Source organism: Fulmarus glacialis, unplaced genomic scaffold (genome assembly GCF_000690835.1).
Source record: "Fulmarus glacialis isolate BGI_N327 unplaced genomic scaffold, ASM69083v1 scaffold46509, whole genome shotgun sequence".
NCBI lineage: Eukaryota > Metazoa > Chordata > Aves > Procellariiformes > Procellariidae > Fulmarus > Fulmarus glacialis.
In genome coordinates, this window is record NW_009233488.1 from 26006 (window position 1) to 53743 (window position 27738).

The following is a 27738-nucleotide window of genomic DNA, read 5'->3' on the forward strand; positions in this document are numbered from 1 at the left end:
TGTGCCTGCTTAGGCCTTGCCGCTTCTGCTGTGGGAGTCAAATACAGTGCTTAGTTACCCAGAATTGGGTTCTGCAGCCCAGTTCCTGCTGAAAAAATTTCAAATATTTTTCAAGGCACTCTGGAAAACCTCAGCTCGTTGAGAGACTGAAGATGAAAACAGGCCAGGGCTAAACACGTAATAGCAAAACTATTTGAAATCAATTAAAACAAAAAACACAGAAAACGCAGAAATAGTGTGCCTAGGTCCTCAGGAAATAAAGCTTCAAAATATATTAAAATGTGACTAATTTAACAAATAATTTAGCCTGTAGCTGCTTCTGAGTTAAGTTTGGCTCATGTAATTTGACCATCAAACCAGAGCTGCTGGTTGCTCAGCCCATCCTTCAATAGACAAGTGGAATGGTTGCTAAGCTTTTCACTTTCAATGCCATGTCGAGGTTAGAAGGAAATAATTTCACTTGCACTATAGATTTAACAAGTAGCCACAAGGTCAAAACAATCATTGATATTTTAAAATGTAGGAATTTTAATACCTTTTTAGACTAGCAGTGATAAGTTCTTTAATGGAAAAGGAGGGAGGCAGAACCACCACTAGTTCATACAGCTGCCCCTGTAGTGCCATTTTCCAGGCACTGGAATTTAGGGAGGGAGAGTTCTGTGACAATTTTTAAGCGTTATGTTAGCACTTCCATGGGTGGGGGAGCGCCCTGTCCGTGTTTGGGGTGTCCTCGGCTCTGAAATTCTAAACTGAACAAAGCAAACAAACAACTTTGCTGTGTTTCTGCAGAAGGATTTCTCAAGGGTATCAGGAAATGGAAATGGATACAAAAAGCCACCCCCCCAAAAAAAAAAAAACCCAAAAAAATCAAAACTGTATATATATCTATATATATGTATCTCTCTCTATAGAGGGCACTTTGCAGGAACACTGTGCTGTACTGATCTCGAAATCTCTGCCTGCCTGTGTCTCTTACACCTTTTGCATCGCTGTTCTCTTTGTTTTAGGGGAAAAAATTAGATTACACCTTGTCAAATTAAAATAACAAAAATAAAGTAGTAAAGTGTGTGTTTAATGTTACAGAGCTGCTTGAAAAACAATTGGGTTCAGATTATTTTATTTTCAATCCTGTAAAAAGCAACAGAAAAAAAAAAGAATTACAAAAGACCAGAGATGTTCAGCCAGCCTGTCACTCAACTAATGTGTTTTTTTAAGTGGAAAAGTAACAATGATTGGGAAGGTAATGGATTTCCTCCAGACCAAATCCAAGCCTTGGTCTCATTCTTTATTTATCTACCTATTTACTTATTTATTTTTATTCACCATGAAGGAAATTAGGAAGGAGATGGGGATGAGGAGGGAAGTATCTCGTCCTCTGGAGGGACGGAGGTCGGAAATCCAAACCCGAACAGCGTCTCGCCCCAGCGGAATGAACTTGCAATTGGAATGGGAGAGGGAGAAGGCAGAGGCGGCTGCATGGACAGCACAGGGGCAGGGACGGACTACCTTTTGGGAGGGGAGGACAGGTGTAATCTAAGCTTCACTAATAATGTAGAGGCTGCACATTATTTTGGCACCCTTTCCCTTACCCCCTCCTCATTTTGGAGCAAGACAGAATGACTCCTGTCTCACCAAAATGGCCAATAATGTCCGCCTTCTCACCTCATTTGGAGCAGCAGCTTGCTGAGTGTCAAAATGTTTAATACCATTTGGTTTTGTTTGGTGCTTTCAACCAGTCACTTCACTTTCTTTGTTTCTTTTTTCAATTAATTTCTTCTTTAAGATATAAAATACGTTTATCTTTCAGTTGGTTTAATGTGAATCGGGGTTTGAAGTGACGGGTTCTTGTCTAGTACGTTCTCCTTTCCCCACCTCACTCCTCCTCCAACATTTTTCTCCCTGAGCTAATCTCGAAGGGGCTTAAAAAGTGGAACCGGTGGGTTTCCTCAGCACAAACTGGTTGGTTGGTCCTCAGATTTCTCTCACTAGCAGCATCCTGGGAACACATTTTAAGGATGGATTCTGGTGTTGCAAAAGTCAACCCTGGATCTCCCAATGTCTCTTCCAATCAGGTCTGTAAAATCTGTCCCTTTCAAAAACATTTCTCACCTTGTGGACCCCAGTTCTCTTTTTAACTGAGTGGTGGTGGTGGGGAACCTTAGCCATGTTGATTGGTACCTTTTTGTTGAAAAGAATAATGCACCGAAAATGCCACTCACAGAACACAAACGGGGTTACCCTCTCTGCATCCGTGAGCAGCAACAAAACCAATTGGCTTTACAAGGGTGTGAAAAGTTATGGATCTGTTCAGTTTCTAATGAAAGTTATGTTAAGCAGAACTTGGGGTGCAGATTTGCCTGTGTGAAATTCTTAGCCAACAGACAATATTAAACAGACTCATAACTAACTGCACTTAAGAAATCTTTCTGTGCCTCAGAAATGGCTTCTCTGCATTGAAGTAATTTGACTTCCATCACAGTGGTGTAGCAATTAAAATAGCTCCAGTTCTGAAATCTGGTTCTATCGGTAACAAGCTGTATCCTTGTTTGAAAAAAGCTCTTGAGAGTTTTTCTGGCCATTGAAAATGTGTGTTTGTGTGTGCCTGCTTGTATGTTTATATCGGGAGATGTTGCACATGCACATGGAGCATGCACGTATGTGTATGCATGCAAGGTCGGCTTCGTAAAACAGGTCTGACAAAGCTGTCATGGAAACCAAACATCCCTGAAACTCAGGGAAGGTGCTTCTTGAAACCAGAAATTGGTAAAAACATTAGATAAGTGTCTATGAAGTAGAGCCCTGACTGCCCCATCCCAACTTTTCCTTTCCAGAGAGGGCAGTTCTTTTCTTTCCAGTCCTTTGAACATGTTGGATAGAAAAATGGAAGGAATCTCTTCACCACATTTTTTACATGTAAAATTTCACTCTTTCAGCTGCTATGTGTGAAACCCAGCTGGACCCAGAGCTGAAAATGTTCTTGGTTCAATCTGCAGCTGCACTTCAACCTTTCTTCCTACCACCGCTGTCCTCCTCCTAGGCCCTGACCTGAACACTGACCCAGAGATTATCAGCTTGCCAAATCTCATGTCAACAGCCAAATCAGAGTGGTATAGCAATTAAAATAAACAGCAGCGTGATGGTTCTTGATATCCAGAGATGAGCCCTATAAGTATTTCCTGTTACAGTAAATGCGGTTGTCACAGCCCTGAGCCATAGCAGGGATGTATCTAGGGACTCTCTGAGGTCTCCAGCATTTAACGTTGGAGTTATTGTCACATCCTAGACTGGTGTGTGGATGTTTGTATATTTGCGCACACACAGGAGTGTGTAGCTTTTTTTAAACCAGGATGCACAACAGGAGTGCTTACTGCCTGTTTTGGTCTTGCATTAGCCTGCCGCTAACCCTAATCCAAATTCTCCCTTTTCACAGAATGCGCATTGTTTTGGGCTGGCATCCAGATGTGCTGGTTGCTTCCCATTAGTTAAGTGTGACAAATGCCGTTAAAACAGCCAAAAAGTAATGCTGCCCTGAGACCCCACGAAGCTGACCTAAACCCCTGGGTGCTGGTGAGGAGGGTGGGGAGAATTGCTTCGCAGTTGTTTGTGAGCGTGCTCTGCACGGCTCCGGCACCATGGCCCTGAGCTTGTGTTTTGTGAGTGGATCTCTTCCCTTCCCTGCCCAAAACCACGCAGACAGCAGCAGTCTGTTCTCTTCAGACTCCGATTCTCAGCACTTTACCATACATCAAATGATGCTTTTCAGTTATTAAATTCTGGTTTGTTCTTCCTTTTTCTTTTTTTTTTTCCCTTTCTCTTTTAGTTCGGTTTTATTTCTTTGTGATTAGCCTCAGTTTGAATTAATTGTCGTGTTCTGTTTCCATGACAACTCAGTGTTTGCATCCCACCTGCCGTTGTTTGATGCTGTTGATGCTGTTTGCTGACCGGATCTTATCCGGCATATGTCTCCCCATTTCTCCTCACCTCTTCCCACCTTGCCTCCCCTCTCCAGAAGGTTACATATCAGTCCCTCCTCAAAAGAGCCATCCCCACCCCAGATCTGTCTGCATGTTGACCCAACTTGTTTCTTTTCAAGTTCTCTCCATCTTGTCTCAGATTGTGACCGGTGTGGTCTTCACGTGGCTCCATTTTCTGAAATGCGGTACCTCCTGAAGCAGGCAGTGGGAAGAAGGATGGAGTAGGCAAAAGGGACGTACCCTCATGTCTAGGGCTAAAAGTCTTCTGTAGCGGTGTCACAGGAGGGAAAAGGAGCATGGTGCTTGCTCTCTTGAGCCAGTGCTGGTGCCTGAGGTTGTGCAAATACCGTGGTACTCTCCTTACACCTTTCTCTAAGCAGAAAGTCATCTTCTAGTGTTAGTGTCCAGGTGAGTTTGCAGTCTCTCGCTCCACATTCCAGTCCTTTCCCCAGCTGCATTGGAGGTGAGGGCATGCTATCTGTTCTCTTTGCAAATCCATGCATGCAGGAATTCTCCTTGGACATCTCTGAGCTCCTAATGCCACAAATCTGGAAGTCTTCTCTTCCTTGCCTTTGGCTCCTGACTACTGGTAACTGTGCAGAAAAGGATCTGATAGCACGATGGGAAGAACACACCTTTCTGTGAAGACATCTCCTTGTCAGCTTGCAGGAGGGGGCAGAGGCTGTATTTGGCTTTTGTTTAACGAAGCCCCACTAAATGGAAAACAGCCACTATCTCTCCTGGCACCACCATTCCCATCTGAAAAGATCCATAATGTTGAGCAGCAGCCAGGGGAGTGGGCTGGAAGATAAATACTAGAAAAACCCAAGACATAGTTCTGGGGGATATCTGAAGGCACTAGGACTTGGGAAGAGCAACACCAGGCTAAGCTTTGATGTCCTTTGCATTGCTTTTGCATGGATGCAATTGCGGCTGATTTTTTAGAGAGGTTGTTCAGAGAGTTTACTGGGAATAGAACAGCAGGGACAGGTATTTTTCAGGCCCCCAGCACTCCTAACTCTCCTGCCCCCTCGCTCACCCTACCTGAGGGGAGTTCACTGCATGGCTGTCTCTGAAGCTGGAGGAATCCTGTGCTCCTTTTCTCCTTAGGCTGCTGCTGTGCCTGTAACTTCTCAGGGTCTGTATCCTTTTGTCTTTGCTTGTGGGATGGGACCTTGCCCTCAGTTCCCTCCCTAGGGCTTCTCTGATCTGCTTACGTTTCTCCTTTGTCCGTTCTTCTGCTTTCACCCCTAAGGAAGAGCACCCACCTCGGCCATCCAGCTTCCCAGTTTAGTTCAGAAAATGGAGCCAAGGAAACCGCACCCTCCCCTTTGTGTCCATGTTCTTACTGTGTAAGGTCTGGAAGCTGCATCCACTTCTCTGCTAAGGAGATGCACAGAACATGTCACTGTTTTCTCAACGTTAAAGTTTCATTACCTTGTTTTTCTTATTAATTCTATTCTATTTATTATTCCGCCAGGGCTGAGATGTGACAATGTGAGCCACCACATTGGGTCACATCAGCTAGAAAAAGTATGCAGCATTAAAGTGGGTTTCCCCCTCCCCTCCCTCTCTTTCTCTCTCTTCTTTCTCCCTTCCCCTCCTTGTTCTCCTTCTCCTTGTCTTCCTTTCTTTCTCTGTCACTCTCTTTCTATTCAGTATCCATGTGGGCATTTGCTAGCCGCCCATAAATTATATTTCTCTGCATTTTCTTCTCTCTTTCTATCTTTTTCTCTCTCTCTTTTTTACCTATTTTGCATGATGTTTGTGACTCTGAGAGCTGCATCTATCAATGGAACCGTGTCAGATCTTAAAGAGGCTTCGTTAGGGTTTCTATACCCGAAAACCACAAAAATTTCATTAGAGTTTCTCATCTTTTCCACACTCCTTCTCGGTCCAGGGGGACTGCCTCCCCCTGGACGGTTCTCACACGCAGACACTAACTAAATTCTGTCCCGCTCCAGGGACTCCCTCTCCTCCCTTTTTTACATTTTTGCCTCTTTACTTTTCGAGTGGTGTCTCTCTGGCGTTTGGGAATGTGATACTTTTCTCTTTGTTGGATTCTCTGGGTCCAACAAGGCAAAATCTTGAGAAGTTTCCATCTCCACCCCAGCCTTCTCCTCACCACCACCCCACCTCTGCAGCATCCCTCGGGCACGGAGCGGCCGGTGGGAGAGGGCCCCTCTCCGGAGACGGAGGAGGCACCTGGACCATTTCAGGCCATGGTGGTGGAGGGGCTGTTGCGTTTTGCCATGGGAGAAGGTGATATGAGAGTCGGACTCCACTGGAAAAGGGGAGGAGCAGGTTTCCCGGGGCGTGGAGCGGGGAGCTGGGGGCCCCAGCGGCTGTGGAGGAGATTTTTCGACGCTCGCCATGCCAGCTCTTGCCAGTAAAGATGAGAAATTGCTAATAAATTTTTGTGTATTTATCTGTGCTGTGATGGGTCTAATCTTGATCAATGGAACCCTGTTGCTATGAAATACTGCTTTTATGTCTATATTCTATATATTGTTTGTGAAGTAAAAATTTATTTGAAGTTCAATTTTTTTGGTTTTTGATTTTTTAATTTTTTTTGTTTTCATTTTGTTTTTAATGAAGGAAGAAAATAAATTATGACAAACCCCATCTATATTTAAATTATCTTTTGCTCTTTTTTCTTTTTCTCCCTTTTCTTCTTTTTCTTTTCTTTCTTGTTTTGTTTTGTTTTTTGTTTTGTTTTTTTGTTACCTCTGTGCGTCTCGTCCACAGTTCGCCGTGTGGCCCCTCGCTTCTCCATCTTGCCTGTCAGCCATGAAATCATGCCCGGTGGCAACGTCAACATCACCTGCGTGGCCGTGGGTTCGCCCATGCCATACGTCAAATGGATGCAGGGAGCAGAGGACCTGACACCTGAAGATGACATGCCTGTGGGCCGTAACGTCTTGGAGCTCACGGATGTCAAGGACTCAGCCAACTACACGTGTGTGGCCATGTCCAGTCTGGGAGTCATAGAAGCCGTTGCTCAGATCACGGTGAAATGTAAGAGAGTGTGAGCACGCCTGCGTGAGCGAGTGCGTGGGTTCCCCGACTGTGCATGTTTGTAGGAGCGTGCATGCACCAGAGTGTGAGCTGCCGCATGGGTGTATATATGTGCAAGGCACGTGTTGGGTGCATGGTCGTAACAGAACGTCTGTGCAAAGCAAATGTGGGCACGTGTCATGTTTATGCATGTGAGCATTTGTAGATATGTAGTCGTGCCAGTCAGCCTTCACTGGTGCATGAGTGGGAATGTCACTGTGTGACTGTGTGGGTACCTGTTTCTGCTTGTGTCTTCATCTGTCTGCATGTGGTGAGCTTGTGACTGTCTGACCTGCACATGAGGAGCGTGGGGACACAATTATGCATGTAAAAAGGTAGTCATGCATGAGTGTGTGTGTGCATGGAAGAAGGAGCAACATGGCTGTTTGGGCATGTGGGTGCCTGACTGCATGTATGTAAGTCCTTGTTGTTACAAGCCTGTATGTACATGTGTAGGTATGTGAGCATGAGCAGGAAGACAAACTTGTGCACCACGAGTGCCATGTGCTGGGATCTGTGCATGCATCTTTGGGGATCCCACACACAAAGAAATCCACAGTGAAGGGGAAGCTGGTGGCTTGAGATCTTTCCTCGCTTTAGGACAACTGAGGTGTTTGTTATGAAGAAAACCGTGATTCAAACTCTTGCATGCTTGTTTCTGTCCTGGGATATGAGGCTGGCTGGACAGTTTGCAAGGAGCCTTGGATGGCTTGAAGCCTGCATGCCATCCTGTTCCAGGGTTAGAGATTCAGCCAAGGCCCTGAGGATCTCTGGCATGTGTGCCCTTGCAACAGAGCCTAGTTCCAGCATCTTAGTGGCCGTTGTTGCCTCAGCAAGAGGGGGAATAACCCCAGCTTCCAGCTAGCAATTCCCAAGAGGAGCACGGGTGCAATCTTCAATCTATTCTGTCCTCAGCAGGGGAGTATTAAAACCCAAGCAGGATGCCCCTGTGGTTGGGTGAGTGTAGAGCTCTTTGTATGAGCTGGTGTCTGCTCTAAGTGCTGGCATTGCCCATGAGGGATGTGGGGGGAGATGGGGTGGGAGAGAATGCGGGCGGGTGGAGGAGAGGAGGAGAAATACTTCAGAGAAGGGGAGGGCTGAAGAAAAACAATCCTGTTGTATCAGTGCATCCGACTAAGGAAGGTCTGACAATAGAAATTAGGGACTAGTGAATCTTGATATGACACTAATCTTGAGCTTTTGCACAGGGCGTGGGCTCATGTACTAGCAGAAGGATACCTGGGGCTGGACTGAGGTGCTCTTTATTTTCCTGAGTATTTTCTTCCTTCCCCTTTTCCCTGTCTTAGACTATCAATTTTAAAAGCTGCTGTGTAAGATACATTGGTTCTGCTTCCAACTATCCTATCTCCTCAGATAGGGAATCTTGCCCTGCTGGTACCTTCTGCCTTTTGTCATTTTATTTGTATTCTGTTCCCCCTGTGTTCCTGCATGTAAGCATCTGCAATCTTTCCCAGTCAGAACATGAAAGGAGAAGTTAGAGCTTTAGAGGTGCTCAAGTCTAGAGATGATGAGGTTGGAAAGGGTCTAAAACGTGTAGTGAGGAAAACATGTAAAGTTTGTTGATAAAGGTGTCCGATGTTTAGCATGCAGTCTCCAGCAAGCTCCAAAGGTAGTCTTCTGGACGAGGGACAAAGGAGATGAGTATTAACACACATTTGTGGCTTGAGAGGAAGAACTCCAAGTACTTATAGTTTTCTAGTTCTGGAGAGCACAGTCCTCACTATACCAATACCTGCACACTAAACATGGAGAGACTCGGCAGTGCTGGAGCCGGGCTGCCAGCGCTGTTTCAGAAGATCTGATTACATGCTCGGAAGGAGCTCCTGCCTTTTCTTACTGCCTTGTGAGCCGGCGGATGTGCAGCTGAAGTCTGTGCTAATGATTCCAGATGTTTAGCTGAACACTTTCCTTTTGATGGAGCAGTTTAAGGAGGATAATAGAGTGTATAACTAGGTTCATAATATTTCGGCAGCACTTTTCTGAACTGCGGCACTGTGATTGGTACTGTGCCTCTGGCTCCTACAGCCCTAACTAGCCCAATTAGGCACCATTTCAGCATATGTGGGTTTTTTTTAAATGTCTGTTCTTCCTGATTCTCAGCACTCCCCAAGGCTCCTGGGACGCCAGTGGTGACAGAGACGACAGCAACAAGTATCACCATCACCTGGGACTCTGGAAATCCAGACCCTGTGTCCTACTATGTCATTGAGTACAAGTCTAAAAGCCAGGATGGACCCTATCAGATCAAAGAGGACATCACCACCACACGCTACAGTATTGGGGGGCTCAGCCCCAACTCTGAGTATGAGATCTGGGTCTCTGCAGTCAACAGCATTGGGCAGGGGCCTCCCAGCGAGTCAGTGGTCACTCGCACAGGGGAACAAGCTCCGGCCAGTGCTCCCCGTAATGTGCAGGGACGAATGCTGAGCAGCACCACCATGATCATCCAGTGGGAGGAACCAGTGGAGCCCAATGGGCAGATCCGTGGCTATCGTGTATATTATACCATGGAGCCTGATCAACCCGTCAGCAACTGGCAGAAGCACAACGTGGACGACAGCCTCCTGACCACGGTGGGCAGCCTTCTTGAGGACGAAACCTACACAGTCCGGGTCCTGGCCTTCACCTCCGTGGGAGACGGGCCTCTTTCTGACCCCATCCAGGTTAAGACGCAGCAAGGAGGTAAGCACCCATGTCGCTAACCTTGGATGCACTGGGCTGCAGGAGGGAGAGGTGTTGGCTTATAGCATTATCCGGCTGTGGCTGTCGTGTCACCAGAGCATTTTTTTCTTTATTGATTCAGTTTGATTAAAATAGAAGTAACCTTCCGGGAGGAAGCTCAGTCCAGTGGCTGGAGCCAGAGGGCCTGGTGCATGATTTCTGATCTGTTTTTTCTCGGAAAGGTTGTTGCTTAAATGGATGGGGCAAGCGAGGTATCTTAGTGCTTTCATTTTCTAAATGTCTTTAACAGTCCTAAAAACACTCGCTGCCCAGGCAATGGTGAAGCTTAACTCTTCTTAAAGTACCTAGAAACTACCTTCTCAGAGATGAGTGGGGAATGAGCCTTATTTTGCCTTTTTTTAAAAGGGGAGCAAAACAAAGCCCTGATTGTCACCACAGATGTGTTGAGCTGAGAACAAAAGGTGTTTTATCACAGGTTGTCACCAAGCATGCTTTTGGGTGCTCTGCTTATGGCGTGGGGTGCTTGGTGAGGAAACCCTGTGTCCCCAGTAGGCTGCTCATGGGTTTCCCACTTCCAGAATCTTTCAATACTGGGGATTAGCGGGAAGGGCTGTATTGTGCACTGCTAAGAAAGAGGCATATGATCCAGTAGGACTTTTCCATCTCCAGCAGCTCTGGACATGCTTGAGTCCTGCAGTGGGATTTAACCCTCCACTGCTTTAAAGGAAGGGCCTGCCCACTCTGCAGTGTGGCATTTTGCTGCTGGCATGCTCTTCACACGCAGGCTTTGAATAAAGCAGGATAAGAGTCTTCTAATCAGCCAAGTTAATGTGGTTTTGCCTGTCTCTCATCTTGCCTCCTCTGCCCCGTTGGCTCCTTCTCTATATCAGTTCCTGGGCAGCCGATGAACTTCCGAGCAGAAGCCAAGACGGAGACGAGCATCGTGTTGTCGTGGAGCCCTCCCCGCCAGGAGATCATAGTGAAGTATGAGCTCCTCTATAAGGAAGGAGACCACGGCAGGGAGGTGAGTCCGGAGAGGAGCAGCGCAAAGGGTTGGGGCCCCGAGGAGCATCCCGGCCCTCCGTTCCCCAAGGTGGCTGAGAGAGGGGAATAGGGCAGGTGTCTCTGGGCAGGGCTTGCCTCTGCTCCTTTTTGTTTGTTTTTATTTTTTTCTTCCCCCTCACCCATCTCAGGTGCCGAAGAACTTCGAGCCAACAACCTCCTTCACTGTGGAAGGCCTGAAGCCCAACACTGAGTATGTCTTCCGGCTGGCCGCCCGCTCGGCTCTGGGCCTGGGGGCCTTCACCCCGGAGGTCAGAGAGCGCACCTTGCAGTCTAGTAGGTGTCTCTCCTTTTCCCACCCTTCTCTGAGGGGAAGACAGTCAGGGAGCCAGAGATGGCGGGCACAGGGGTACGGAGCTGTGGGGCAGACGTTTGCGGTGCTGTGGCGTTTCACATGTCTGGGGTTCCTCTGCAGGGAAGCGGGCAGTGGCAGGGGAGCGGGGCGGGCAGCTTTGGGACCTGCTGCCTTCTCCCTTTGCTGACCCAGATAGACGAGATGTGAACGAAGAGCGGAGCTGGTGCATGCTTTGGGGGGGCGATGGGAGGCCAGTCAGCACCATCCACTTGATGGGGTGGGGAGCAGTGAAGAGCTTGTGGATGGGCCACGCTGGCCCTTGGTGCTGAGCATGCTCAGGGAGGATGGCACCCCACCGTTGCGCAGCAGCTTGCCTGTCCACCAGCAGAAACTGAGCAGCAGCTGTCTGGAAAGGGGGCACAAGCAATGGAGCAGGGAGATGGTGGGGGAATCGGGAGGAAGAGGAGAAGGGAAGGTGGTTAATCAAGAGTCCAGTGTTTTCACCAGCCTTTGGGAAAGCAGTCCTCATGCTCTTTTCCATGAGCAACTTCGTAGCCAAGGGAAGGAAGGCCTGCTGGCCCAGCGAGCGCTGGGAACGGTCCCATTTGGGCTCCAGCAGAGCGGGAGAGAGTCATGTGGAGGCTGTGAGGGGGATATTAATGACACCAGGATGGAGCGTATGCAACCAAAATGTGCTGGTTTTAGTTTAATGGATTGTCTCCCTTCACTGTTGCCCTGGGGACAATAACCCTGGATGGCAATATTTCAACCTGGGCTTTTCACGGATCTTTGCTTTTAAATGAGGTGTTTTTTCACTGCATGAGTGGCTGTGGCAGCTGTTCTTTGTGTTTTCTGTCTCCTCTCATCTCTACTAAATCACTCCGCTGCAGTTTGGAGTAGCCGGGAGCAGAACTAACTCAGAAATGGCTCTGGTCAGCAGTGTGAGGAGAGAGAGCGCCTGCTCCCATCTCTCAGAGTCCTTAACAAGGGAGAGCGGCGGGCTCTGGGCTGGGCGCCTGCCCCATCTTTCCGTTTTAATTGTCACGTCCTGCTGTCTCTCTCTCTTTCCCCTGTCTCTCTCCTCTTTCTCTCCCCCCAGGAGTGGGAGGAAAGGGGAGTCTGTTTCTGCATAGACAGAATTCCGTACTGGGGCTTTCTCAGGCCTCCAGTCCATTCAAATATACTTTGTTTTCTTCTTTCTTTCAAATGTTTTTCCCCTTTTTTCCTTTTTTTTTTTCCCTTACTCTCTCTACGTATCGAAAGAAAATCCTTTCCTGACTGCTGCAAATCTGCTGGTTCTGATCCCAGTATGGTACTGTCAGAGGGAGCATCACTGTGGGGTGGGGGAAAATGAAAGGACCTGAAAAATAAGTGTCAAACTTACTCGCACTGTGCTTCTGTTTTCCAAGGGGTTTCCCTCCTTGAGATTTGTGGGGATGGGAGGAAAAGAGGGTCTGGGATTTGTGCTTTTTGTTTCGATAAAAACACGCTGGATGAGGGGCATGGGAGCTGATGGCAGTAGGGCTTAGTGACGCTGAAAATTTTTCCCTAAAGGGTGAAGAGAAGGGGATCCGGGAAAGGGGAAGGATTTGGGGCTTTTTCTAACTTGGCACCTGCCCATAATGAGGCCTGGTTTATTTCTCTGTAGCTCAGCTTTCATAGGGATAGTTTCATTAATTTAACGCTCGTAAGAACATCAGCTGGGAGCTGTCAGTGTCCTGTAACACGGTGAAACATTTTTTCCTGGCTGGCTGTTGGAGGAACGAGTCAATTCTCCCTGGTCCAGGCGACATCCTTCGGCTCACAGACCTTCTGGCTCGGGACAGGCTTTTGTGTCTTCCCTCTGCAGCTCCTTTTCCGTTCAGCTCCTCCTTGGCCCACTCCATGGCTCTTCTTTCTTTTCTCATCTGCTGTCTGCTTGCCTGCCTGCATGCTCTCACAGCTCCCTGCTCTCTGTCTGTCTGTCTCTTGCTGGGCGGTTTCACACCACGATGGCATCTTGTCTCTGCAACAGCAAAGCCTCCTTCGTCCTCCCGCAGCCTGCTGAGACGTTCAGTGCTCTCCCTCTCCTAGCTCAGCTGGCAAGCATGTGCCTGCATGCCGCAGCCCTCCCTGCATTGCACACCTTTCTGCACAACACCCTCCACCTCCCTGTCAGGGTGGCTCCTCCTGAGCATCATAACCAAAGTAAAATCCATTAAACTAAAGGTAAAGTATCTTTTTCTTCTTGAAGTAGCTGGGTTTTAACTCTTCAAGTACCAGAGACGTAGATTGTAAAAATAACAGAATCTCATGGTTGGAGGAAGCTGTTTTGCCCTTTCTAACTAGCCATGACCTTCCCAGGGCTCCTCGGCAACTCTCCTACTCAGAAATTTCAGAGCGCAAAGCATGCGTCAACAGACAGGGGTGGCAGGGTGGGTGCTGTGAGGCTGCGTGTGCAGGTGTAGAGGAACAATGGGGCTTTCTTACCCTCTGTTCCTTCCTAAGAAAGGATGTTTTCCCCACCCATTAGCTCTGCTCTCCTTCCCTTCCCCCTTCCTCACAGTATATGAAGTGAACGAAATTTATACAAAGTCTATGGTACCTAAAGGGTTAAAAAACATTGTATTGTACAAGGTCAGTAAGGGTCATTCTTGTGGCTTGGACAGTCAACTTTAAAGCATGTAAAAGATGCAGTTCAGGTGAGTACTGGCTGGTCTCAAGCGGATTCACAAATACAGTCCACCCTGTCGCTGCAGGCTTACACACACGTGCGTGGGTCTGCACCCACTCATGTATGTCCTGGAGCCCGTGGGAGGGTGGGGAGGGGATCCCAAAGAGCTGTCTGCCTGGTAAAAAGAGAGACCAGCAGACAAAGATGATGATCTGCTGGCTGGGAGGCTCTTGCCTGTGCTGTGGCTCCCTTTCCAGCAAAGGGGCTGGTTGCAGAGGTGAGCTCACAGCCTCCAGTTTGGGCTGCAGTACTTTGCCTCCTACACACAGCTCCCACCTTCTCGATGCTGTCCCCACGCGCGCAATGCACGTCTCCAGGGTCGCGCAGGTTGGGCTGGATTGTGAAGGAAACTCACAGTGCCATGAACTCCCCAGATGCGTCTCCAGTATGGCCAGCCAGCACTTGGTGGCTCTTTTCATCCAGGTGCTGTGGTCGATGAGAGTGAAGGGGAGGGGGTCCGGGTGGGATCTGGGTCTTCTCCCCCATCACCCACCCACCCTACCTTTTTGACCAGAGAAAGTGCAAACCATCCCAAAAGGAGGCCTCACTCCAGGGCCTCTCGGTAGGTCCCTGTGCTGGAGCGTAGAGGGTGAGTGAGCAAGCGAGCGTGACCACGCGCAGCAGCTGCCAGTGCAAACAGTGAACCCAAGTGCCAGCTGGAGCTCCGGCTCTGCTTACTGGGGCTTTCATAATGAGTTTCAGGATGGAAAGGGTAGGTCAGGTCAGACCCTCTCTGCAGTGGGTTTCTCAGCTGTGGTGGCTTTGGCTGGACTGCCAAGCAGGAAAGGTGGCTTTTAACACTACCAGCCCCTGATGGGGAGAAAAAAGACGTGAACAGTATCATGGCAGGCACTGGAAGAGTCTTTTGAGTCTTTTCCTCCATACCCTGAAAGGGACTTGAGTTGCTTCTGGGGTGTGGGAAGGAGCAGTGCACCTCCATTCTGGAGGTGTTGGTACTGCATTGATCACAGCAGATGGAGAGAGCTATAGGGTGAAGGAGATCCATCAGTGGGAATCTGCCGCCCTGTTCTCTGGTCTCTGTACAGGTAGCTTAGTAAAAGAGAATAGATTGGGGTCCAAAATTGCCGTTACTGCAATAGCTAGGGTTCCACGGCAGTGGGGGAGTAACTCAGTCAGGGGAGGTAGCAGTGGGGCAGGGTGGCATTTTAAAAGCCAGTCATGTGCAGAAACCCACCAGGAGCATGGTCTGGCCTTGTAGCTCAGTTTCTCTTGTTCTCTCGTAAGAAAGTCTTATAAATTAGCAGTTGAAGCATGGAAGGTAGGTAAACAGACTGGGAATGTTCTGGAAGGAGTCACTTTTTATATCAGTATTATTTTATTATTATGATTTCCTTTCTGATTTTTTTTATTTTAAATTACTGGATTGATTTATGTTTTATTTTCCAGTTTGTTACTTTTGGTTTTGTTTGTTTGACATATTTTGTATTATTTTGCGTGGCTAGCCATGGCCGGGGATCGTCACCCTCTGCAGTGGGATTTCTGAGGATAAGGGTTTCATTCTGCCATTTTAAATACAGCCAAAGCATAGCAATAAAGCATGGAAGTAGGAGGACAACACCCAAATGTCCTACTGGACAGAGTGCTCAGCACTGCAGTGTAAGGACTATCTTCACCCTTTCTGCAAAACCCTCTGACTTCTGTTTGATGGAGGCATACACAAAGCGTGTGGCTTTCACTCCAGTGTGAACTGGGAAAAGTGTGACTTGATTTAGCAGAGTCCTCAAGGCAAGCTGGGCCTAAACATCTGTTTGTGACTCAGGGATGGGAGTAAGAAGTTTGAAAAAATCATTCCTCAGTAAAAGAGCTTTTTGTTGATTAAAAAGCAACAGAGAAATGAGAAATGGCATTTATCTATTCTCTTGCTTCTTGCAGGTGATGCTTTGGGGGCTTGTAAGGACACCCCAGTTTCTGGCAGTGTCTGCAGAGAGTTAAAAGCTATTTATTGCAGTTTGACTGTATTGGGTGAGATCGGATTTGCAGATTTGCCTGGAAAATCACTCTTTCTGCTTACCTGGGCTAATTGATTGTAATTAGTGATTGAAAGAAGTCTGGCTTAAGATTTCCCGAAGTGCCCAGGTTACGGCTGGGGTACAGAAGTGGCAGACTCTTTGTCGAGACTTCATCAAGGTCTCAGATCTGTGGCATCTCCACTGACAAACCTGTCTTTCTTGCAGTTCTCCCTGTATCTCATGCATGGCTATGGCATAGCAGCGTGTGCCGCGGCACGTAGTGTCTGACGGAGCTGGTGTCAGTGTCCTGCTTCCTACTGAGCAGACCATGCTAAAAATTACCTACTGCAGCTCAGTGAACTCGAAAGTGAGCAGCCCTGCACTAAAAAGCTGTGGTTTACACCTTCCCCATCTCCTGAAAATCAGCCTTTAGACAGTTGTCTGCTGCCACCGCGAGAACATGCAGCTGCGTAGGGCCACGTTTCCAAAGGTGTCCTCCTAGGACTTTCAGAAATACCTTGAGGTAGTTTAGGCAGTAAATGCAACGGGAGTTAGACCTGCTGCTCCTTCTGAAAATCCCACTGGGTACCTGAATACCTTGTCAAACCCGCTGCCTCACTCCTTTGCAAGTCTTTTCTCTAAAACCCTCCTATCTAAACACATTGTGGGCTCATTGCTTGGCAATATCCTGGGCATTATTACCATGTTTTTTCACCTCCTTCAGTCTGTGGACAACTAATAACTTCCATCTGGAGGTACAGACTCTTAAATTTAAGCCTTTTGGCAAAGGATTTGCTTTTCTTACTTACTTTTCACAGATGCCTTCAAAGAAATTCAAGATCCCAGAGACTGCAGTTTGGAAAAAAGTGCTTTACCAGCCAGGGCAGGATTTGCCAGACTGCTGTAAAACAGGGAGCTAAAGGAAAGTCTTTTATAGGGTAAAGCTGGGTCCTTAGTTTTGTGCCAGCCACACTTATTAGAAACAGCAGGACCCCTCTTGGCTAGCCCGCTTGCTGTTTTAGTCCTTTGCTTTGTAACATTTCAGTTTTGATGCCCCATTTCATTTCCGTTGGCTTTTTTTCTTTTCATTTAAAAAAAAAAAAGACAACAACAAAAAGCTCTCTTCTTTTTTAATTTTATCTTCCTAAACCAAATTTTTGTATGTTTTATTTTAGATTTTTTTGTTATCATTTTCCTTTTTTTTTTCTTTTATCTTTCCCATCTTTTGTTTTTTCCCCCTTCTTCCCTTTCCCTCCTGAATTTTCCCCCCTCGTAGAACCGTCTGCCCCCCCTCAAGACGTAAAATGCGTCAGCACCAGATCCACCGCCATTCTGGTAAGTTGGCGGCCGCCTCCGGCCGAAAGCCAAAATGGCGTCCTGGCTGGATACAGCGTCTACTATCGAGCGCTGGACTCTGAGGACACGGAGCTTAAGGAGGTGAATGATATCCCCCCAAGCACCAGTCAGATCCTACTGGAGTCCCTGGAGAAGTGGACAGAGTATCGCATCACTGTCGTGGCTCATACGGAGGTGGGGCCGGGCCCGGAGAGCTCGCCGGTTATCGTCCGGACAGATGAAGATGGTAATTGCACTTTTTCTGGTTTTCTCCCGAGTCCCCTGGTGAATACGTGTCCCTGGAGTGGGCTTTTCCCACGCTGGGGAGGACACGTCGAGTCCCTTCTCGTGGCTGATGTATGGTGCAAGAGCAAAGCCAGAATGGGGCCTCAACAGAGCCTCCGTGACGTGCAGCATCCTTTGCTGCCATCTCCCTAAGCCCCTCTGAGCAGTGGGGTCTGTAGGGTTGTCCTTCCCTGCTTTAGGGTTGGGTTTGTTTTTTTTTATTTCTGGGTGTTTTTTTAATGTCAAGCCTCTGAGCCTTGATTGCACCACTTTCCCTGAAAAGATACTCTTACTGAGCAAAGAAGCAGCTGAGGCAGCAAGGAAATGAAATCAGAGAAGAGGAGACGATTGCTGCCAGAAACTGTTTTAAAATATTAAGAGTTCTTCCCACACATTCCTTGTTACTAGCTCCTCTTTAAGTCAAAGTTTTGGTTAGTGGTAAAAAGGAATAATCTCTTTCTTAAAATGACAAACAATTTAGACTCCGTTTCAGTGGCCCAGCTTAGAGACTTTTAGCACAAACATGGACAACGAGACTTGAACTTTCCTGGTATTTCTACAGTAAAATAAAACCAGGAAAAAATGTGAATGTGTGCATGAAGGGAGACCACCCTCACTGTGAAGGTGAGGTAGGACCCTCAAATAATATAGGTCAAGTAAATAACATAAGTAAAATCCAAACTTCTCAGGCTTTCTTCTTCCATCCCAAATAAAAAGAATTTTTAAAAAAGCAACAGGTTTGTCCCCAGTGTGGGTCCTGTTTTCCCTGAGCATCTGCCCACATCCAAATGGATAGAATACCTTGATCAGAGAAAGTATGATTTTCTTCCAGATGAAGCTGTCATGCACTGTATTATCATCATCATCATCATCATCATCATCATCATCATCATTTCCAAAAATTCAGCCCAAATTCCGTCCAAGACATCTCTTGTTTCTTGTCCTGAGGTTGTGCAGCGGCTATAACCACCAACCCACCTGCCCTGCCTGAGAGACAAGGGAACTCCAAGGGCAGGTTCCCCTCCGCATCCTTTCCACCCTATCATTCCACAGGCAGGACCAGAGCTTTTCTGGCTCATTAGAAATTGGCTTTGCCCTCAGAATGTGATCTGGAACTATATGGTTTCTTCCATCTGAGCAAACTGGGGACAAAGGAGCCTGTGGAAGAATGGCTGGACTATGAGATGGACCTGTTTCCCTGCATATCTCTGAGCCATGCAGATTAGATCCCCCAGAAATGCTTCCCTGTTTCACTGAATAAAGGCCACGGACAGATGATGGGATATCTAGTTTGTTAAGTCTCCCCCTCCTTTCGGGACTGTAGATTCAGTGTGCACATGTCCCATAGCCGAAGTGAGAGGCTCCAGATAGAAATCCCCAAGTGACTCTTACCCCTTTCTTCCCTTCCTCGCAGTGCCCAGTGCGCCGCCTCGGAAAGTGGAGGTGGAGGTGCTGAACTCAACTGCAATCCAAGTGTTCTGGCGCTCTCCAGTCCAGAACCGCCAGCATGGCCAGATTCGCGGCTACCAGGTCCATTATGTACGCATGGAGAACGGAGAGGCCAGGGGGCTGCCCCAGATCAAGGATGTCATGCTGGCTGATGCCCAGGTAAGGACTCCCCTCCTACTTCAATCTCCTCTTCTCTCGTGGAAGGTTTGAGAGGGTGGGTGCTCCAGCCGCCTTGTCTCACCCAAGCAACATAATGCCGGAGAAAGTAGATGAGTGTCTCTGTGACAAGGTATATGTTGTATTTCTGCAGTTCATTTGCACTCCTAGACAGTAGCTATTGTGGAAGAGTATGAACTGCTGTCCCGGCACTGAACTAAATAACCATCCATGCTCCCTGTGTCTGGGAAGTCTTTTAAGACAGGCGAAGGCCACAGTGGAATCTACTAATTTCTCGCACTCTACTTCTTCCTTCATGCTGGCCTGGTAACTTCTGACCTTGTGTGGCTGCTTGCTCAGGGACTCCTTCCTCATGCTGTGTCTCTGTCTTTCCCTTCTTTCCCCTCTTGTATTCTCATGTGCAAAACCTCTCTTGTTCTCTGCCCAGTGGGAAACAGATGACACTGCTGAATACGTAAGTAAAAAAGTAAAAATCCTCCCATCCTGGTTCTGTCCCTTCCCTTCTCCCACTTCCTATTGTGGTGTGATATTTTCCTTTTCCTTTGCAGTGCCAGTGTGCCTGTTTTAAAGCCTGTTGTTGGTGTTCCCATGCGTTGTCCCTACCCTGTTCACTTTGCTCTGCAACCCTGTGTGATTGTGTAGTTTGTCAGCACGCAGCAATACTGCAGGGTTTTCCCCTCAGCTCTGAAGGGAAGATGAGTCCGCTGCTCCTCCATGGGGAAGCAGATGGGATGTTGAATTTGGGACTACCTTGAACATATGCTTAAAGATGGGCTGGTCTGCAAGCACCTCTGGCTTGTGTCTGAAAAACATAGTTAGGCTGAAAAGCACTGGGTATTCAAAGCCCCATAAGTCCTAAGCTAACAGGGCATGAACAAATGCTTTGAGCCCTTAAAGGGCCAAGATTCTTAGATCGTCGTTGATACAAAGCACTGAATCACTATTGATGCTTTTACCTTTTAAGTAGACGTTAAAATCAGCTTGGCTGTTTGGCATTTGCTACTTCTGCTAAAATGCTGAATGTTTTCCGTGATCTTACAGCTACAAAGCAGTAGGAAAAAGCATTTCCTTCTTGGAATGGCAGGGTCCCAAGATAATGCACTACTAAATTGAATGTATTCATGTCTCCTGGAGATTGCCAAGTGCCCTACAAAAGTGAGGGACCTCTCTTTTACAGATGGAGAAACTGAGTCACATGACAGGCAAAGTCTCTTGCCTAAAATCTTAATAAAACTCAGTGGCAAGTGTGAAAGCAGAACAGGTTTCTTGACTCCTAGAAGACAGACCTGGCTTCCAAACTTGTTGATAAAAATCCCGCTGTTTTGATGTTCTGCTGTTCCACTCCCTGCTCAGCTCTGGGGGCAATACAGATATTTTCAGGACCAGCAAATTCTTCCCAAGTGCTGCCTTCAGATTTAATATTGAAAGTACCAAGGGGCAGTGTGGGGTGAGAGGAGAGGAAGGCCATAAAATGTGCACAACATTCACATCTCCCTCCTTCTCAGGGCCTTGGAGAAAACCCTGCTGCATATGCTCTCATCCTGTTTGATTTAGCATGGGTATTCCTTTTTACAACGCAGCCCTTTGAAGGGCTGAATACTTCATGGGAAAGGGCTGTTCTTGAGGCCAGTCTTCTAACAAAAGCTCTTGGGAGCCAGGTGTGGTGAGGCTGATAGAGGATGGAGGAAGGAGGGTATTGGGGATTTAGCAGAGAGCTTTAGCGTGCAAGCAGAAAAAGTCATCTTGCACTTTGCGTTAAAGCAATCCCTTTAATATTATGAAGGCATTAAAAAATATCTCTGAGGAGAAATGGGAGGGGGGTAATGGAGAAAAAAATGTAATCTCCTTGAAACTGCTGAAACCTCCTCTGAGACGGCATAGTGAAGAGGAACACTTTGAAGAGCACAACAGCATTTTGATGGCTGAAGCAGTTTGTGTTGAGATAGGGAATGTGTGAGAGGTAGATCTGGAAGAGGACGCATTGAACCAGGGCCCTGGTTCAGAGACATGCTGTGTTTACAGAGGGACTGTTTGCAGCCGGGGTCTGTGTGCCTCGGGCTAAGGGAACGTAGAGCTCATCCTCCTGCCGATTGCCACATATACCCAGTTGCCCCAGAGTGTCTCGTGGTTTCAGATTCAGTGAGTGTTTCTGCATGCTAGAAAAGGGCTGAGATTTCTGCAAGGAGGAGAGATCTACATGTGTGTATGTACCTGAATATTTACATGATTTTCCTTTGGAATCTTGCAAACAGGAAATGATCATTGCTGGGCTCCAGCCTGAGACTGCGTATTCCATTACCGTAGCCGCCTACACCATGAAGGGAGATGGTGCTCGCAGCAAACCGAAAGTGGTCACCACGAAGGGTGCAGGTAAGAGTCTCTTCCTGAACCGTTGGGATTCAGGTTTCCTAAAGCCAAGAAGCTCTTTCTCCAGACTGAGCTTCTTTCATCCCACTCCCTTCATGAAGGACAGACTTGCAACAAATGCCATGCTGCCCCGAAGACAAAATTATTTCTTGTAAGGCAGAAACCCCTTCATTCCTCACAGGTAGCCCTCACTAAATGACACAATTTTCTGTCCAGTGCTGCAGAAAGCCCAGACACACCCAGAAATGCAACAGAGGATGAATTGATTGCTTGTAATCTCTTGTACTATAAATTCCAGTGCACCAGAAGTAAAGCGAATCTCTGCCTGGTCTAAGACTGTGTAGCTTTGATGTTTGGTGCACACAGGTACCCTGGGGAAGAAGAGAGCCAGAGGTCTGCTGTCATGGTGTTGACTTTCAAAGATCTGAATAGCAGCAGGAAGACAGTGGTGGCTTATGCTGCTCACTCTTCTTCTAGTATCGTGTCTGAATATACATCCCTTCTTTGCTCAGGACTAGCAGAAGGAAAAGTACTGACAATATTGAACTTTCCTTGCAAGCATTTCTGGGACCAGGGCTCTGTCTGCACATACCACCCGGATTCATTCCTCCCTTTGACCTATTCTTTGTGGCAAAGTGTCTGTCAGCCTCAATACAGAGGATGCAGTGCCAAGCTAGGATGGCAGGGCCTAAACAGAAATGACAAAGGGCAGCAGGGTATGCTGTTGTGCTGCAGGCAGAAAGGAGAGGTACACACTCCACCTGTCCTCTCAGCATCTGCATTCCTGTGGTTTCTGCTCTCATGGCTAAACCACTGCTCTGCAGTATGGGAAGGGTTTCGTGCAGTGGAGGAAAACTATGGTGCCTAGACCTGGAGTTGTCCCTCATCCAGCCCATCTCTTGTTGGACTGTGGTTACCTTCTCTCACCCCATTTTGCTTGTGCTCTTTCTTTTGTTCCTGCTGTCAGATGATGGCTTTCTCCCCTTTTCATTTCTTTTCTTTTTCTACTAACTTCCCAACCCTGGCTATCTGTTCATTTTCTTAGTTTTGGGGCAGTCATCTTCACCCTGCCTGTAGCAGCTGCATAAACTGACGTCATCCCTTTTTTCTGGAAGAACATTGCTCTCTGCCTCTGCAGGGATAGAAGGCCTTCGGTCAGTGCAGCATAATTAACCTGGAAACCTCTGCTCAGGCTCTGGATGCAGCACAGACACTCAGTCGAGTGCAAAGGACAGAGGGGGCTCAGGAGCCCTGGCCTGGAACACACAGAGCTGGAGCCATGGCTGCCCTCCATACCCTTGGTTTTTCCCTGTCCTAACTCACATCTTCATCTCATTTTATGTTCTTGTGTTCAGACAAGTGAATGGGATTTCAGCCTTTCTCCCCCCTCTTGCCTCTCCTGCCTAGTTAAGAGAGCAGTACGCAAGAAAACAAGGTTGCTTTCCAGGACACCAACTCTTGCAGATGTTACAGCAGGGTACCTTTGGATGTCAGCATCCAGGCTCCTGTCCTCATGCCTTGTAGTGTCAGTGCGCTGTCAGAAGCCTTTTCCTTCACTCGCCCTCTTCTCCTTCCCCCTCCGGCTTTGCCCATGTTTCTTCTCACTAGCTCCCTGGTTCTCTCTTCTCGTTTCTTTCTTCCAGAGGCTCTCTACCCTTTTCATTTTTCTCTCCCGGAGCCTTTCTCTCTACCTCCATCCCTTGTCACTCTCTCTTGTCACCCTCCCTCATCTCTCCCCATTAGGATTTGCAGTGCAGGTGATCAGTCACAGAGGGATGTTTTCTCCAGCACAGCAGCTATTACCCAAAACTCAATTTCCCCCAACTTGAAATAGCTATTTTAAAAAAAATCTTTCAAATGGCTCTGTAACATTCTTATCTTCTTTGCAGTGTTGAGTCAATATACCTTCTGAGGAGAGATTTCTTTCTCTATCATTCAGGGCTAGGGGCTGAATTTAAATACAGTAATACATCCAATTTTCTCCTTTACTGTCCAAACCAATTGCAAAATAAAACACTCCCCCCCCCGCGCTTTCTTCTCACCTTTCTTCCAAACTATATTTGTTGTGCAAATGTAATATTTTCAAGCTCAGCTGATTATAGTAACATTTGTGATAAAAACCAAAACATAAAGGTAATGGCATTGTTTTTCTCTATAATGGGTTTCTTCGGCATTTCCAAGGGAGGCTCTCCCAGCACTGTTCCCTAGCCATTCTTTGGCAGTTTAAAATGAATAAAGCATTTGTTTCAGAGGCAACCCCTCATTCCCGTGTTCAGATGTCAGTCGATACAGCAGGCAGAGTGGTTTCCCCAGTTTGACTCTGCCAGGATCCCTGACACAGGCAGCATCCTTCCCTGCTGGCTCCCTCCTGCTCGCTTTGTGAGCCACACTACAGCTTTCCAACCTGCCGACCCTCAGTCGGACTCGTGCTGCGAGAGCGGGACAGGATCTCTCCTAACTCCCTTCTCTCTCCTCCTCCTGTTCAACCAGAAGAAATACCAAGGCGGAGAGAAGGAAATTAGATCTCTAATAGTGGAGATGAGTGTAAATGACGCGTGAGCTGCTGGAATTAATGCTCTGGTTTCTCCAGCTTCAGGAACCACTGGGCCTACACATGTCATTTAACTGTGGCTGTGGGCTTGCTTAGCAGTTGGGCAGTGCCAGGGCTCATTAGACAGAGGCACAACACTGCTGAGCTCCTACCATATCCCCCCAAATGTGGAGGAACTAACTGACAGGTTAAGGAGGGAGTAACTGAAAACACACCAACACTCAGCTTTCTTGTCCCTTCCTCCAGAGGAGAGAAACTACACAGAGTGAGCAGCAACTCTCCTTACCCTCTGCCTCATACAGATTTTGGGCTCTGTTTCCACACTCTGTGTGCTTCCTTCTTTCTGTACCCAACTGGGTAATCAGATGCCTGCCAGACTCGCTTAGCTGGCCTTGTGCCTGCTGCTCAGGACCTGGAGCTGCCCAGACTTCCTTTCCCATCCTCCATTACTTCACCCTCAGCTGCTCTGGACTTCCCAGCCTGAGCCAATCTGTTCCAGTCTCTTTCTGCACGAGTTGTGCTGTGTAGTGGAGAGAGAGAGAGAGGACAGGAGTTTGGGGAACTCTGCATTTGTTCTTCTCTGCCCTGGGAAGCAATCTGCTCGGGTGATTAGGATAGGAGGCTGGGAGTGAGGATTCCTGAGTTTGTTCTTCCCAGCTGTGGGAGAGTACGTGATCCAGTGATACGGGAGGAGCTGTGCACACCTTTCCATCCTGAGGAAAGAGAAGAAAATAATTCCAGAAATGTGTCAGCACCTCACAGCTGACAATTTGGCAATGCACCTCATTGCCTAAACTTGATAGAGACCATCCACCTGTACAGTGGGTGGGTAGCAGCAGCAGCTCGGTTTACAGGGGGGTACACTAAAGTACGCAGAGTCAAGCTGAAACCTTGCCACTGATTTGAGGAACCTGTCGCTGCAGCTTAAGAGTCTCTGCATCTCCTCACCAGCCACCCTGTCCCATGTTTGACTGAAGGTGTCCCTCTTCTCTCCCAGTCCCAGGGAAGCCCATCCTGTCTGTGCACCAGACAGAGGAGAACACTCTTCTGGTGAAATGGGAGCCTCCATTGGATGCAGAAGGCCAGGTGATGGGCTACCGCCTCCAGTTTGGCCGCAAGGATGTCGACCCTCTGGCTACCTTGGAGTTCACGGCCTTGGAGGATAAGTACACCGCTCCCAGCATCCACAAGGGCGCCACATATGTTTTCAAGCTGGCCGTGAAAAGCCGGGCTGGCTTTGGGGAGGAAGCTGTGCAGGAACTCACCACCCCTGAAGACATCCCCAAGGGTTACCCCCAAATCCTCGAGGCGAGCAACATCACTTCCATGTCGGTCCAGTTTGGCTGGCTCCCCCCCGTGCTGGCCGAGAGGAATGGAGCCATCGTCAAATACACCGTGGCCTACCGGGAAGCCGGTTCTCCCGGCAACCCACTGGAAAAAGACCTGCCCCCCTCCCCAGAGAACTCATACACCCTCAACGGCCTCAAACCCAACACCGCCTATGATGTTAAAATCCGTGCTCACACCAGTAAAGGCCCCGGGCCATACAGCCCGACTGTCCAGTATCGGACGTTCCAGCTGGATCAAGGTAGGACTTACCGGTTCCTTCTCTCTCCCTCTCTCTCCTTGTAACCGGGGCTGGTGCCGGGAGGCAGAGAGCTGGAGAGGTCAAGCCAGGCTCAGCCAGGCTCGTGAGTAAATGCAAAGCACTCTGGTTTCACACTCAGTCCCTCAGCTCCTCTCTGCCTTGTGCCAGGTAAGTCCCTTTTACCACTTTCTTCTGAGTTAAGTCCGGACACCCTTCTTTCACTGGCACCTGAAGTGGGGGGCCAGTCGCTATACAGGTGGGAAGAGTATTTTCTTCAGCTTTTGCAAGCAGCCAAAAGAAAACAGAAAAATCAAAAAAACTCAAAACGTGACCTGGAATGGGTTTCCTCACCTGAGCATGCTCAGAAAGCCAGCACCTTGTTCCTGCAGCAGCCACCCAGACCCATAAATGTGTGGGCAAAGCCACGCACCCTCCCTCACCCCTCCCGGGGGTTAGGCATGGGGACAGGGAGCACTGGGAGGTGGACCTTGGCAAAACTCAAGCAAAGTGTGAAGGAGGGAGCGAGCCCTTCCATTCCTGCAGCGGCAGCCAGACCCAGACTGGGCAGGCCCTTTTGCCAGTGCCTGACACTCTCTTCCTTCTCTTTCTTGTTCTTCCTTCCCTCTGCTGCCTTTTCTTCTCCTTTCTCCCCCTCCTCCTCACTTTTCTCTCAGCAGTTTTACCCAAAAACTTCAAGGTGAAGATGGTGACAAAGACATCTGTCCTTTTGAGCTGGGAGTTTCCTGAGAATTACAACTCTCCCACCCCATACAAGGCAAGTGGAAGGGAGCAGTCAGAACTCCCTTCTCATTTTCCTGGGAGTCTCGACTGTTGGTTTGAATAAGAGGTTTTAAGAGGCAGGAATTCTGGATTCAGTTCTCAGATATGGGCAGATAATGGTTAATCACTAGATCAAGGAGATGGGTTGATAATCAGGGCTGTTGGTTTGCATTCCCACCTCTGTTACCAAATCATTGCCTCCCTAGGCAAGTTACTACAATTTACCCATTTCCAGATAAAAATTTCTCTTCCCAGAGAAGTCTCAAGGCTTTGTCCTGCATCTGCCTTATACCTGGGAACCCTCTTGTGCAGTGGGCACAAGAGACAGACGGCTTCCCACTCAGATGTGGCAAACACTATTCCTGTGTTTGCTCCAGCTCTGGCAGAGCTGGGTGGAGCATGGCACAGCTGAGTGCCCCACATTCTCTGCAAACCGAAGCAATGGGGAGGAAGGAGTTTGGTTGCTTGAAGAGTATCAGCCTCGCTCATGGTACAACTTCGCTGCTTGTTCGTCTCCCACAGATCCAGTACAATGGGCTGAACGTCGATGTGGACGGCCGCACCACCAAGAAACTCATCACCAACCTGAAGCCCCGCACGTTCTACAACTTCGTTCTCATGAACCGGGGCAATAGCATGGGTGGCTTGCAGCAGAATGTTGCTGCCTGGACTGCTGCTGACATGTTATCAAAGAAGCCAGAGGTGACCCACAAGCCTGATGCTGATGGCAACGTGGTGGTGATTCTCCCAGATGTGAAGAGCTCTGTGCCTGTCCAGTAGGTTTTTGTTAAACTGCAGATGTTTATGTTGCAGAGGTCAGCCCTGACGGCTGGAGTCCACAGTAGAAACCCTCAAGGGCAGTGACAGAGGGTGTGTTCCTGCATTGTTAGCTTTGCTTACTGTTGTCTTTTGGAGCTACTTTCTAGAGCTAACAGGGGATGCTAAAGAAATGCAAAGGGAGTAAATGAGGAGACATGTAATGTGGGGCTGCTACTGAATCCAGGCTTGTTCCAGGAGCAGCAATAACAACTGTGCTAAATTAAAAATAAGGGACTTGCTGGGTTGGGCCAGTGGGGCTGTTGGGGCAAACCTAGCCTTCCACATTAGTGTGTGCACTCTCTTCTTCTGTGGCTCATAGGAGATTAATTCCTTCTATTTCTTCTGATTATTCCCAATTCTAAGGGCCTACTACATTGTGGTGGTGCCTCTAAGGAAGTCCCGGGGAGGACAGTTCCTCAACCCCTTGGGCAGCCCTGAGGAGATGGACCTGGAGGAGGTGAGTGTGGGTGAAACTGAAGCCAGCTGTAGGGAGAGAGCAAACAGATGTAATGGATGGGATGGTGACCTGAGAGCCTGGGAAGGGTGGTTTTGGGGTATCTGTGCTCCACGTTCTGAGTAGCTAAGGTGTGGCCAGTCTGAGTGGGATGGTGGG

The 27738-nt window shown here is 48.1% G+C and overlaps 1 protein-coding gene across 1 annotated transcript in view; it reads left to right on the forward strand.

Moving 5' to 3' along the window:
* The window catches only part of PTPRS (protein tyrosine phosphatase, receptor type, S), a gene marked incomplete at both ends in the record, with an annotated part of 76109 nt that overhangs the window by 25381 nt on the left and 22990 nt on the right, over positions 1 to 27738 (forward strand). The window contains 12 exons of the mRNA XM_009585328.1: positions 6723 to 6992; positions 9153 to 9734; positions 10625 to 10758; positions 10928 to 11072; positions 17051 to 17356; positions 18809 to 19002; positions 19448 to 19474; positions 21273 to 21390; positions 24936 to 25526; positions 26204 to 26301; positions 26829 to 27082; positions 27489 to 27582. Of these exons, the coding sequence (XP_009583623.1) occupies positions 6723 to 6992; positions 9153 to 9734; positions 10625 to 10758; positions 10928 to 11072; positions 17051 to 17356; positions 18809 to 19002; positions 19448 to 19474; positions 21273 to 21390; positions 24936 to 25526; positions 26204 to 26301; positions 26829 to 27082; positions 27489 to 27582 (2813 nt within the window). The remainder of the gene's footprint in view (positions 1 to 6722; positions 6993 to 9152; positions 9735 to 10624; positions 10759 to 10927; positions 11073 to 17050; positions 17357 to 18808; positions 19003 to 19447; positions 19475 to 21272; positions 21391 to 24935; positions 25527 to 26203; positions 26302 to 26828; positions 27083 to 27488; positions 27583 to 27738) is intronic.